The sequence below is a fragment of the Urocitellus parryii genome, chromosome 1 (genome assembly GCF_045843805.1).
Source record: "Urocitellus parryii isolate mUroPar1 chromosome 1, mUroPar1.hap1, whole genome shotgun sequence".
Classification (NCBI taxonomy): Eukaryota; Metazoa; Chordata; class Mammalia; order Rodentia; family Sciuridae; genus Urocitellus; species Urocitellus parryii.
This window is the reverse complement of record NC_135531.1, coordinates 14,193,000-14,207,466: the sequence shown is the minus strand read 5'-3', so window position 1 is coordinate 14,207,466 and position 14,467 is coordinate 14,193,000. Positions and strand designations below refer to the sequence as shown.

The following is a 14,467-nucleotide window of genomic DNA, read 5'->3' as shown; positions in this document are numbered from 1 at the left end:
GGTTTGAATTCTCACTTTTCAGCTCACTGAGAAGTGGTTCTTCCAGAACTGAGGCTTTACCTTTTAGCAACACTGGACTAGATGTAGAGTGTTTGTTCATCTAGTGTTCAGATAGGTGATGGAAACAGTATCAAACCCTACACGTGTCAGGCATTTGCTGGGTATGTTCAGCTGCCTGGTGAACACACAGGGGTGTCAGGGTGTGTGTGTGTGGAGGGGTAAGACTCACCTTCTGCCACTGTGAAACTTGCAATCTACGAACAATAGAAAGGTAAATGCTGTTTTTCACCACTGTGACCAAAGACATGACAAGAACAATTTTAGAGGAGTAAAAGTTAATTTTGGGCTCACAGTTTCAGATATCTCAGTCCATAGATGGCTGACTCCATTGATCTGGGCCCAAGGTGAAGCAGAACATCATGATGGAAAGGTGTAGAAGAGGAATGCTCAGGATGTGGCAATCAGAAAGTAGAGATGAAATAAAAACTCCAAAGGCATGCCCCCATTGACCCACCTCCTCCAGCCACACCCAGTTGCCTCTAACTCTGCCCAGTTAATCCATTCAATGGGATTAATGCATTGAATAGGTTAAGGCTCTCATAACCCAATCATTTTCACCTCTAAACTTTCTTGATTGTCTCACACATGAGATTTTGGGGGGACACCTCACATCTAAACCATAATAAATTCTCTCTGGCATTGAAGTAAGAAAGAACTTAATACTAAGCAGATGTATCAACACTGGGTTTGGAGGCCAAGAAAGAGAGATCATACTCGGCAGGGAAGGACATAAAGGGCTGGATTTTTAGAAGAGGTGCCATTAGAACCAGGTGTGAATGGACAAGACAGAATCAGGTAGGAAAAGGGGAAGACCCAGCATGTCAAGGAAGGAACATGTTCAGAGGGACCAAAGCAATGAGTGCATGCACTGGGGAGATTAAAAAAGAGATGAAGCGGAATTGAAGGGTGTCTCCACTGTCTCTTTCCTCCCTCTCCCCCTCCTCCCTCTCTTCTTCTTCTTCTCCTCCCATAAATTTCTTTTACCCTTCTGTAACACTTGAGGGTCAAGCACTGAGGATATATGCTGATCCAAATAGCCTGTCCTCCTTGATAGAGCTTAGAGGGACAGCCCTCCTTTGATGTGGCCCTGAGGGTTGCATGCAGGATCAGGACATGTCCAATAGGCCAGAGAAGTTGGATGTGGTGCTTTTGGAGTCAGGAAAAGGTGTGATGCTGCCAAGATGGGATGTGTGCCATGGATGTCACCAAAGCTCAGCAGAATTGCTGTACAGCCTAAGGGTTAAGAGCAAGATCTGGGAACCAGGAGGCCTGGCCTGTCTCACAGCTCCAATCCTGACTTGATGTGTAACCTGGGCAAGTTGTTGAACCTCTCTCTGCCTCAGTTGACTTATCTTTAAAGTGGAGATAATAATTCCCTCATAGAGTAGTTGTGGAGATTCAGAGTTAATTCATGCAACTTGGAGAGATGCCTGGCAGTTAGTGGTCCTAGATGATCATAGCTGGTGCTGTCAGACTGTCTCTCCTTGTGCACCAAATGAGGTGAGCTTCCAAAGGAGGAGCCCGTTGACTTCACATTTGCTGGGAACAGTGGGTGCAGAGCGTGGTTGTATAGATAAGAGTTTTTTAGGAAATTGAGTCACATTCCAATATTATAGAAGGAAACAAAATGATAATAATTATTTAGAAGCAATCCAGTTATTGTCATATTACCTTCTTACCCAAACCTGGGAATCAAGTTAAATGAAAAAACAAAACAAAACAAAAAAAATACACACAGAAACACACACAGACACACTCACACTCCTATATGTCTCTTTAGGGGAGAAAAGTGTGTTTAGCCACTGAAACATTGTTCAAGTTTCGAATTCTCTTAGGAACTTAAATCCAGATCTTGGGTACCATGGGATAGAGAGAGAAGCCCCAAGTGACTCATCTGCCACTTTTATTGTCCAAACTAATAATCCCTGAACACAGCTCCATAAGAAGATACTGCCTTCTGATAGCAAGGTCTCTGGCTGGTTTCCCACCATAGAAGTCATTTATTCTTCTTAGAAGGAGACTAGGAGCAGTCCCCTCCATGTACATGATGGTAAATATACAAAAGAGTGGCACGTAGTGGGCATGGTCATTGCCAAGATGATGTTATGTCCAAGGGGAAACCTACTCTCAGTACTGGATTTAATAATTTTGATTTCAAAATGATGGTTTATCCTTACTAGCTATTCAGTGAAATGTTAATTTTAAGGTTCACCCGTATATGAAGAGCATCGACTTACCTTTGAACACGTTTGCACATTTGCACCATTAGTGATGTAGTTTGTGTTACTATTGGAGCCATATATAACGAAACTTTGTGGGGGTTCTTCATTACAGATTGTGCACAATTTATTTTTCTTTAAAAATAAGCATTACAGTCTCAAAATGCTACTTGTATCCATGACAAAAAACAATTTCTATGATAATAGAAATAATTAAGCTTCCCAGTGCTTTGTAATCCAGAGTTGTTCTTTTCTCCCAGCTTCCTGGTGTGGTTTGAAGCACAATGATTCTAAACTGCCAGAGATTTGAATTTCAAAGCATTTTAAATTTGGTGTCACCAAACAAGTGGGCAGCATCCATGCTTCTGATAACTCTCCTTTTATTCATTTACCTTCCTTCCAAGGAGCAGCTCTACCTGGTGAGTTAGATGCATGCCATACAGGAGACGGAGGGGTCTGACACCTCAGGGTCATGTGTGGCCACCCCAATCCAGTGTCCCAGGAAACTCCAAATCCACATCCAGCTGTCATCACAGTCCTCCCAAATCAGAGCATCTAAAAGGGATACACCACTCTGTGCCCATGGCTACCATGTTGTCACTCAGCTATCATGAAAGCAAGCTTAGATCAATTTATGAGAAGGTCTAATTGAAGCCATATATTGTGAATTCTGTGACATGGAACTGCCCGAATTTAACTCCACTAAAGTTACATAATGAACCTGTAACATCGTAAGAATTATTGGCAAAAGAAAAATAGATGATAGAGAGGACTTCTCCTCTCTCACTCTTGGCTACCCTCAACTATGATTCATGTGTACGTGTTTGAGCATGTGAACACCTCGTGAAAACCACACACGTGCACACACACAAACACACACACACACACACACACACATACATACACAGAGGACACTCTTGCTGCACGGTGTCCTGTGGCCTGTCATCTACTGTGCCATTCTCATCTATCTGATTATGCAATTAATAAATTGATAAAGGGTAAGATGGCATACAGATAAGGTACTGTCCATCTAGGATGGCATTTTATGTTGTTACTGTATTCTTGTATTTAAGACAGATTTTAATGAGAATCAAACTAAATAAGAACCAGATACATTGACACTTTGTATTTGTTTGCTGAACCCAAATTTAAAATGCTTTAAAATTCAGATGACTGGCAGTTTGAAATTAATGTTTGCATCAGGAAGCTAAGACAAAAAAAGATAACTCTAAAATCATGTTTGGAATACAACATTGATTCATTTGTAGTGATAAAATTATGTTTAATTATTTATCAGACTGATAAAAGCAAGAACTATTTTTTTGATAAATGAATTTTTGCATTAAAATGAACAGAAGTATCTTTCTTCCAGCAAATAACTGCTTATTGTTTGGTTCGGTCTTTAAAAAGAAAAACGACTTTGGAATATAAAATATTTAAAATGTATGTTGGAATTTAATCTGCAACAAATGCAGAATATAATAATAATATACTTGGATATGCAAGGTCAAGTATGGACTTAAAATATTATAAGTAGATTATTTATTTTTGGATTCTGTATGTATGAGAGCAAAAAGGAGAGTGGACCATGAGGGAGGGAGGGAATTAGAGGTGGTGATAGTAACAGGATTCAGACTTAAGGTAAGTTAAGCCTTTAAGGAAATATCAAACTCATCCAGTGGACACTGATTGCTTAAACTCACTTTTAAAATAAGGCTGCTTCATGCACCTTGGGATTTTTCTGATCAGCCATGTGTTGTCACAGATGGACTCCAAACAGAGGGGACTAAGATCCTGTCGGGTTCTGTTGCTGACTGGCAAATCCTAATGATAATTCTAGGTTTGTTTTTGTTCCAGACACTTGAAAGTGACAACATGACTAATTAAGCCTCTCAAGTTGGTAGCACCCTTGAAGGATTTTTGATCATTTGTACTGTGAATCCTCTCAAATACTGATATTTAGGAGAACAAATTACTTTACCCAGTGAATAGTGTATGCCAATATAATGCATGTGTTTCCAAGATACTCACATTTGCGTACAAATTCTAAATCTTGATAAAAAGACTTCATGGATTACCCATTGGATAATAAAGTCAGTAATATCTGTGCAGATGAAATTCACCACTACCAGATAATGTAAATTTCATGGTTTCCTTATGATTTTTTTTTTACTGTGTATTATCTTAAATGACTTTTTCCACTGATGTTCTTATATAACTTACTTTTCTTTTTAAAATTTTTTACATGTTTCTGCAAAAACAACAGTTTCCTTTCCCCCTTTTAAGGAGCCAGATGTATTAAGAATTAAAATAATATCAAATAGAGGAGTTCTTACCATATATTGTCAGATAAATTTAATTTCATGCATTCATGAGAGATAATAATGTGATTCCCAGGTACTAAATATTCCTCAGCTATTCACACTCAGTACTATTATCTGAAGTAAAGTAGATTAAACTTGTAGAATGGTGAATTACTAAAAATAATGAAGTTAAGGCAATTCATTAATCTTTATCTGCTTGTCTTTCTTTTATTGCCTGAATGAAATGGAAAAATTCATTTGGGGGCTGATCAGATTGCAAGGGGTCTGACATTATGAAGAGAAACATGGGGCTGAAAATGTTCTTTTTTTTTTTTTCCTTTTTGAGTTATATACAGCATCTTTTTCTCACATGCCTCTGTTTTTCTTTTAGTGGCAAAGCATTTCTATAACACTGGTTGAGAAAGTTCAGATGATTGCTGTAATCCTAGGATCCCTGTTCTTAATAGCGAGTGTGACGTGGCTCCTCTGGTCAGCCTTCAGCCCCTATGCAGTGTGGCAGAGGAAGGACATCCTTTTTCAGATCTGCTATGGAATGTATGGTTTTATGGATCTAGTGTGCATAGGTAAGACCATGACCTTGAACCTTCACCAACTATCAGTAATCCGTTTCTTTCAGCGATGATATTTTCACCATTTGGATCTCATATTCATAGAATGTTGCAGTTCACATTATCTTGGTTTTCCAGATAATTGCTTATCTAGGGTCGAGGTGGGTTTCATAATCTGGGCACTTTCCTAAGCACAGCAAAGCATTTGTATTCCAGTATAGTTTGATAAAATTAGCAGGATAATGCCCGTTTAAAATGGCACCTTCTGCAACTAAAAGGAAAGTTGAAGGGGTTGAAGAAATTATTGGAGTGAGCAATATAAGGGCAATAATTTATTTCTAAGGAAGGGGGAGCAAGCCAGTTTCCTTTCACAAACTTGGGGGAAACACATGCTGATGCAGATGGCAATATTGTGCAATATTGTGGTTGGGGAAGAGAACAGTACCCTAAAAGACCTGCACCCGGTTGTGGCTCAGATTCCCTGGAGGCAGAAGGCACTCCTTGAGAGGTTAGGGATTTGCAGACACTGTTCCTAGTTGGTTCCTGTCTCATTGTTTCACATGATAAATTCAGTGGCTCAGAAAACAAAACCTATCATACATTTTAAAAAATAGACCCTATAGAAAGATTACATCTGCATTTCCCTTGACAGATCTGTCCTTTCCCTAATACCATGAGAAAATGAAAGCCAATTCATTCCAAATTCATGTGGTGCCTGTGAGGTGCCACAGGCAGACACTGGGGTCATGACCAGTCAGTTGGTATCAGGGGGTGGTTAGAGTGGGACACGAGGTATCACGGGAATTTCTCTGTTCTTATGTGGTTTCCAGCCTCAGGGCTGTTGAAAGAGCTGAAGGAGAGCGATAGCCATGATTTAAAGCAGTGGTTTCTGAAAGTGTGGTCTCTAGATGGCTGGTAGCAGCAGCACCTGCACATATCCTCAGGTTGCAATCCAGACCTACCGAATCAGAAACTTTCTGGGGTGGAGCTCAGCTGCCTGTGTCTCTTAAATTCTGATGCTAAAGCTTAAGGACTGGAGGTTCCAGGAAATGGGATCAAATGAATTGGTTTCAAATCCTGGCCTTTTCTTGGCCAGATCATCTTTCCATGGTTCTGTTTTGTCACCCATAAAATTTGGAATAGTAATCCCTATCATTCGGGTCAAATAAAGGAAATAACAGTTAGAAAGTAATTATGTGATTAATTAGAAATGGTTGAGCACATTTGAATAAGTCAGAAACATTTAAATAACTTTAGATCACTTAAATTAACGTCTGTACTTATTACAGCCTTAGTTTATTTAACTAGCAATTTCAAAATCCTCAGTTAATTTTTAAAAAGGAACTCTAACTATAAATGTCTAAAATATAATTAGCCAGATTTTCCTTCCTGTTTTTCTTTCCTCCCTTGTCACTAACATAAGATCAATAGGAAAGAAACTCATCAAATTTCAGGCCAGAAAGAAACACAGAAGGGAGGGAAATGTCATGAATAATAGGTAAACTGAACAGATGTTGCCCAAATAATTGAGCTAATCATGTATATGAACATTCTGTATTAAATGCAACAATGCATATGCAAGCATTTAGATATCTGAAATCTCAATTCAGATTTTATCTCTAGTGCAATGTTCTATGTAGAGTCACAAAACTGTTCTACAAATGCAGTCCTTTGACAAGTTCAAAGAGAGTGTTTATTCTTTTGATTTGAATGTTATACACTGTGATCGTCCATAAAGAGAAGCATTTCAAAAAAACCAGAAGAAAGGATTTCAAAAGTTCTCACCATAAATAAATGATAAATGCTTGAAGAGATAGGTACGTTTAATCTGATTTAAACATTACACAAGGCATACATGTATGGAAATATTACATAGTGCCCTGCTTAATAGACAATTTTTATGTTTTTATGTATCAGTTAAAAGTAAATTTTTCAAAAAAAAAAGGAGTATGAAAAATAAATGAATCACTATGCTTTCAGTTTAGCTTGGAGGGGGGAAAAGAAAGTTCCAGTTGATTTCTTGATATCATTGAACATTAAAAAGGACTAGGCATTTATTTCCTGGTTAGAAAATCATTTTCTTAAGTTTTATGACTTGCATTTATTATCTCTTAAGTTTTGATGATTACTGTCAGCATTTTAATCAAAATTAATCAATTTCTGCTTTTAAGGACTCAGATACATGAACTGATGATCTTTGGGTAATACATGACATATTTGGACTTCTCTTTTGTAATTTGAGCATTTGTCCGTTTTATAAAGTAGTTTCTCAGAAATAAAAATAGTTGCTATTTTTGGAGACATTTTGAAAGTGAATTTTAAATACCAACAATACTTTTCATCGTCTTAGTTTATTAAAGCCAAATCCCATCATTCATTGATGTATTTGAATGTTTTAAAAAAAAATTAAAGAATTCAGATTGAACATTATTTATTTTACTTGGCTTTCTCACTAATTAGTCTGTTCTGAGCAAATCTGATTTCCTTTCTTAAAAAACTGAGGAACGACTATGGTAAAGAAAGTGGTAGCCAACAGGATTATAGCCAGAATTATAGCTCCCGATAATGTTTCAAATTAATTCAGCTGTCCGATAATTAAATGTAGAAAGTAACACAAATTACATTGGTTCTACCCTGAATACTACTGACAGGCAGACTTTTAGTGAGAAGCAGGTTTACAACTTTGGGTGCAATTTGCTTAGGTCAGTTTAATAAATGTTTACTAGGAGTGTTCTGTGTGCCAGACACAGTGCTGGATGCTGGGATTGCAAATGAGTCAGCCCCTCTCCTGTCCCCAGGGAGCTCCTGGCCTCCTGGGCCTGGGAGAGTTCTAAAGATCAAAACGGATCAAAACGGAGGCATTTTGTCAAAGTGCAACAAAAAAAAAATAATAATATTGGGAAGTTGTAGAGTTGGAGTCCCATGCTTATGACTGATAACAAGAAGTGCCACAAGAAACCCTGTGAGGACCACACCTTGCAGAAAGGCCACTGCCACCTCACAGAGAATACTTCCTCCAAGACATCTGCCCATGAGTCGCCTGTTTAATCTCAGTCTGGCATCACCTGTGTTATTGATCCTTAAGCATCCTTGATTTTAATCCTCGTGGCCAAGGATTAGTGTTTCAGAATACTTGGTGCATTGCTCCTCGTTTTGCCTTTGAAGACTTCCCAGTGCTTCTGCCTCTTGAGTGCCTTCAGTTTGTTGTGACACGTACGCTCCCATTGCAATGCCACCCCAGATGAACTTAATCTTGGGGGAATCTCTTTCTGTTTGGTATTTAGTTTGACAGGGAGGACAGGTGTGAAAGTAAGGATCACTGGGCTGTGTCGCTATGGAAGTATGCACAGGAAAATGGTAGCTGGATAATACAGGGAGAGATTAATGCCGGATTGTTGTGTGGAGGGGAAGGTTTCAGCAGATTTTCTGGGGAAGTGACTGCCAAGCTGGGTGACAGCTGAATAGAAACCCCACAGGTGAAGAGGTGGTCCCCTTCTCACCGCTGGAGGATGCGAGATTAGCTCTTCATTCAGAGGACTTCAGGATAGAAACAGTCCTACAACCTTTTCAGACTTGATTATACCTAAATGAGAAGGACCAGATTGACAACTTTGAATGTCCTTTTTAAAAATTCAGAAAATCCAGAGATGATTATTCTAGCATCCAAAAATGTTATAATCCAGCCAGTGTATATAACAGATAGCAAGAAATTGAATTGTTAAATGAAATTTCAAGATTTGTAGAACATTCATTTACTTGGAGAATTTGGCTTACTTATTTCCAGATATAGTGAATTTGTTTGTTGATTTCATTCATTATTAATTAATGTCTTTTCTTCTTTCCCAAGATTTTTTTTTCCTTGCTATTAGTGTTTCAAGATCAAGTCTGTTCAATAGAATTTCCGCAATGACAAAAGTGTTTTGCATCTGTGCTGTCTGATACCATCGACACTAGATAATTTGGGTGTCGGGTATTTTAAATGTGGCTAGAGAGAGTGACAAACTACATTTTAAATTAGTTTGTAATTTAAATAGCCATGTGTTACTAGTGGCTGCTGTATTGGATGATGGCATGGCAAACGTGTAAGGATCTGATGAATATCTTCACCTTGTCTGCATGCATGGTCTGTAGTTCTCAAGTGGAAAAGACCTCTCTGTTCCAGGGGAGATGACAATGAGAGCAAATGCAAAGACTGTCAGAGGGAGAGGAAAGTTGCTTAGAGGCAGACAGAGAGCCTTAAAGGGGAAACATGCCTCGCAGATGACTTTTCTGTTACTGAACTTTTTCCAGAAGACTTCTATGGGTTAAATGTGAATTGATTTTCAACCCACATTTATTTTACAGTTCGTATCTGATTTAAGGAAAGTCAAGTGGGAAGAGATGTAGTTTTAGACTATATTTAGGAAGCTCTTTTAAATATTTGAGTAGATGACATTCAGACTGTGATTGTTCACAGGAAAACTAATATACAGGATTTAAATCTCTGAGATGTTGTAACCAGTGGTGCTAACTCAGAGAGGAGTGAGAACCACTGTAGGGTCATGTTGGCCCCCCAGAGGTTTGCACAGTGCCCTGGGCAGGGGATTTGCTTCTTCACACCACACTTTGCACATTGAGAATGTAGGAGGCTGTCACTTCCACTGGTCATGTGACTCAGAGGAAGCCTGTGCCACAAGTTGAACTCATTTATTAATGACTAGAGCTGGAGGGTCTAGGAGATGACCCAGGGAACAGAGTTATTTGGTGAGCTTGCATCCAGACACTGAGAGTGGTTACCACGACATGTTAGTGTCACGTAGCTCGGGCCAGGCAACAAACTAAAACCTGTTACACCGGTGGGAATGCCCAAATAGAGGGTGCAGATCATGAACCTAATCTATTAACCATAATAAGTGAGTGGCAAATTCATGTCTGGAAGAGGTTTTGGTCTTCCCTGGAATACTGTGTGAAGGAATTGTTTAAAACATGCACTGATTTTGTTCTTCTAAAATTTTCTTAACTGTCCACATAACACACCTTTATCCACTCACCCACATCCCACATAAATTTTAGTTTGTAATTATGAAATCTTTGAAGTTGTGAGACCTTCACTAATACAATCCTTTTTGTTATGCTGCTTCCCTTGCAGAAATCTCCCGTCGACACTTTAATATATACCCTTGGGATTTTTGTTGTTGTTGTTGTTCAGCTTATACATGTATAGGCACACAGATACTTAGGTATTTTATTTTTCATGTAAATGGGACCATACTATACAATTTGTTGTGCAATCAGTCTTTTCCATTCAACAACATGAGCTCTTTTTCTGTTAAAACATGATTCATTAAATCTTTCATCTACTGATGGATATTTAGGTTGTTACCCATTTTTGCCCTTAGGGACAGTCCTGAATGGACACCTCTTTTACATGAGTATAACTGTAGGAAAGATTCTGATTAGTGGAAAAATCGGAGTTAAGTAAAAAGCACCATGTTGAATTCTGAAAAGTCCTTTTAAATCTCCCTCTGAAAACACTTTACAATTTGTATTTCCTCCAAATATATTAGAGTTCCTGTTTTCCACACTTTGCCCACCGTGGATATCATCCCTTTTTGACATTGAAAATTGGTGGTTTCAGCTATATTTAAAATAAACACCTCAAGAGTGGTTTTCTTAAAACAGGTTCTCTAACTAAGTTGGTGGTGACAATTTTTATTTAAGAAAATAAGAATAGCCACACTGGTCATGCTACCGGGCATGTGGTCCTGGTGTCTTTCAGAATACCAGGGATGTGACATGCAGAGGTGGACCAGGCCTGCTCTGTCAACACAGTCACTAGTTCTTTCTGAAGACAGAATCCAGCAGGAAGGCCCAAGATTAGAGCTCACTGCCTCTCCAAATTCCTGTGTTCTCCAGCTCATTGAGGCACCCCGGAGTCAGTTTCTTCTATTATATCTTAACATGGAGGAGATTTTTACTTTCATTCTGTTTCTTTTTGGCATAGAACGTGCTCCCAGAAATTGCCTTAAGAAAAAATGGCCACCCTCTGTCACTTGGCTCTGTGACTAACATACTGACTAAAATACTAAAATATTTTGTTCTCCATATTACTTTATTTCTCAAAGCACGAGCATCCAGAATGCGTGTGTGCGCACACATACACACACTTCGATAGGCCTCCAGGAACAAAAGATATCAGAGCTCTTTTGAAATAATGAAATAAGTATAATATGATTTTTATGCTCTCTTGTTTTTGAGAGCTACAGAGATTAGGGAATTCTAGAAAATAAACTGAGATATAATAGAATGAGACTCAGGTCAAAATGTTTTCTTCTCACTGTACCAGTTATATTTAATACTGAAAAAAATATGTTCCTTTTGCAGGGGCTTTGCATTCCCCAACATAAACTTTTGTTTTCCCATATTTTCATTTGAAATAGTTATTTAGACTCATGTAGTCCTTTTGAAAACACATTTTTCAATAGTTGATCGTTTATCTGGCTAAAGCTACTTGGGCACACACACACAAAAAAAAAAAAACTAGAGTAACTTGTTGGTAATACATTCACATTCCATTATAGACATCAGAATAATAAATACAACACATTCCTACAACCTCTGATTGATGATATCAGACATATCTTTACATTTTAAAAAGCCAGGATATTTCTATCTTTGGATATTGCTTTACTGAACCAATTTTTTCAGGTAGAGAAGTTAAAATTAATATAAGATTTAACATTTTATTGACATGAAACCTACAAATACACTTCCTAACTGTGATAATTATACAGATAAAAATGGTGAATTTTGACAAAAAAAAATATCAGGATAATCAAACCATAGATATGTTCCAGCAGCAGGAATGGTCACTGTCTAATTAATGACGGGAGAATTTTCTCCTAAAACAGTGCCGTAGATCATCTTCCTTGCTTGAAATGAAGGTAAACCAGGCAGCATAAGCAAAGCATAATTAAGAAACTAATTCTACTGCTATGGAAAAATAAAATTCTAGTACATTTCAAGCAAAATGCAAATGACTTTTAAACTATAACTTTCTAAAGACGAAATGTTCATGATTTCTGGCACCTCTCAGCATGATTCAGAAGTTGACAATATTTCTTAGAACATTTTAGATGAAAACTGTGTCTACTGAGAAGAGTTAGAAAAAAGTCATCATTGAAAGTTGAGATATCACATAATTTAGAGCAAAAACAAGTATTTTTTTTTTTTTTTTTTAACCACAGGAGAGCTTCAGGTTCACTAATACATGTTCATAGTGCTTGAAGCAGCTGCTGGTGAGGTTTGTCAAATGTGTGGCCCTTGGGTCATTGTGGATAGGTAGAATTTTTTTAAGCTGTAAGATATTTATGGATAAATTGTAAAATTTATCAAGTAGTTCCAAGTGAAATATGTAAAATTACCAAGAGAACAGTCAGCATTTCTGCACAGAGGGGGTTGGGGATGACTGAATAGAGTGAGCTCCTTCCTGGTCTTCCCTGAGAAGAGAGGCAGGACCACCAGAGGCCAATGTGGTTGGACACAGTCCACAGGTCCTTCATGAAGAGTTGGTACCATTGATGCCAGCCTGCATCACCTTACACATTTTGCTTTGTCAGGGCCACCAAAGCTGGACAGGTCTGCCCCATTAAAAATTGCCAGCAATTTCCATCAAAAAGATTTCATGTACATGTATTTTTTTTAATTTAAAAGAAATCTTAATTTTCTATTAACACGTATTAATTGCACAAATTAATGTGGTTCATTGGCCAGATTCAACCCTTCATCACCCGTCCCCACTCCAATCACCACCACCACAGCCAAGCATGGAATCTAAGCAACTAGGATCACTCAGAATCTGCAGAGTTCTCAAGGTCAGTAGGTCAGCTCAGAAGGCTGTTCAAGGGTGTGGTGCAAGTGGTAGGAAATACTGTTGCTGTATTTGTCTCATTGAGTTTTTTAAAAAGAACTGATGTAGATAAGTCTGCATGAATCACAAGGCATGTGAAAAAAAGAAGCTCAACTTAAAACACTATTTAGCATAATAACCAGGAAAGGTCATTAGCCCAGTATTTCCTTTTTGAATCTCCACATCGCTGTAATTTTCCCCTCTAGACATCAGAAGCATGTCAGCCACTTCTGCTCCAGGAAATGCTTTCATTTCCTGAGCTATAATTTGATCGGGGACCTATATCCCTCAGCACCACAATTTGGCTACTTGGGAGACCTTCACCCAGCTGCGTCTGTAGGAGAACAGAAGCATTCTTCTGCTCTTTCCCAGAGCCTTTCCGGGTTTGCCTTCCAGCTCCACCCCTGGTGGAGGGCTGTGAGGTTGGCTGTACTGGCAGAATCTGTCACATATGCAGTCGAGGCTGTTAGGGGTTTGCATGTGCCGCTGGCTCGTTTGGAATTATTTCTTAGACAGAGTGAATTCCTTCCTAGGGACAGCGCATTATCCTTGGTTTCTGAATATGTTAGCATGCTTCATACCCCAGGAAATGCCACAGCTTCTTTAGAGAGTCTGAGGAATTTGGTCAGCCTTCAGCCCTATCTGGAGTTCATCCTGGCCAGCTCCAGTTTGTGATGCTTTGCACTTTGAGCACATTCTAGTCGGGACCTTCAGGACAAAGGCAGAGTGGCCCTGTGCAATGCAAAAGTGTTTGAGGAAAAACAAATTTTTATCCTTTATTTGCTGTGAGGAGTAGGTCATTGTCTTTTTTCCTCTGGAGGTACAAATTATAGTGGGGTTTTATGCCTTAATCATACTGATGTTCACTAATTTGTCTAAAGATTATTATCATGGATATTGCTGCTTTTAAAACCCCAGGAAATAAAATAGAGGGGAACTTTTTTTTTTTGCTACTTGCCCTTCATTGCTTAGAATGGGCTCTTAAAGCTAATTAACCCTTTAGTACTCCCAGGAGAAAACAAAACAAAACAAACAAAACCCTAATTCAGCCTTCCCCTTGTGTGACCTTGAAAAATTCAAGTTCTTTTGAAGAAACATTACCATAATTAGCAGAACCGCAACAGAATAGTATGTTGGTGTGGTTGACTTCCATTTCCTCTGTAGGGAATCAGTACACATGGGCTGTGTCTTTCAGTTGGGGGCCCTCTAACCAAGGAGGTAGGTGTCAGTCACCTATTGAGCCAACCTTCATGGTGTGCATCCTGTGTGCTAATCAATGTAGAGATATAAACAGAACAAAGGCTGGTACACAGAAGCCCAAGACCCAGAGCCAGCCCACTGCCTGTTTTTGTAGAGCCCACGATTTAGGCAAATTACATCACTTTTAAACTTCAGTGCCCACACAGTGGTGCCAGGACGCGGCCATAC

The 14,467-nt window shown here is 38.7% G+C and overlaps 1 protein-coding gene across 1 annotated transcript in view; it reads left to right on the top strand.

The window, feature by feature from the left end:
- Positions 1 to 14,467, top strand: part of Marchf11 (membrane associated ring-CH-type finger 11) — a 111,352-nt gene that overhangs the window by 83,674 nt on the left and 13,211 nt on the right. Inside the window, exon 3 of the mRNA XM_026392393.2 lies at positions 4,974 to 5,166. Coding sequence (XP_026248178.2) covers positions 4,974 to 5,166 — 193 coding nt within the window. The remainder of the gene's footprint in view (positions 1 to 4,973; positions 5,167 to 14,467) is intronic.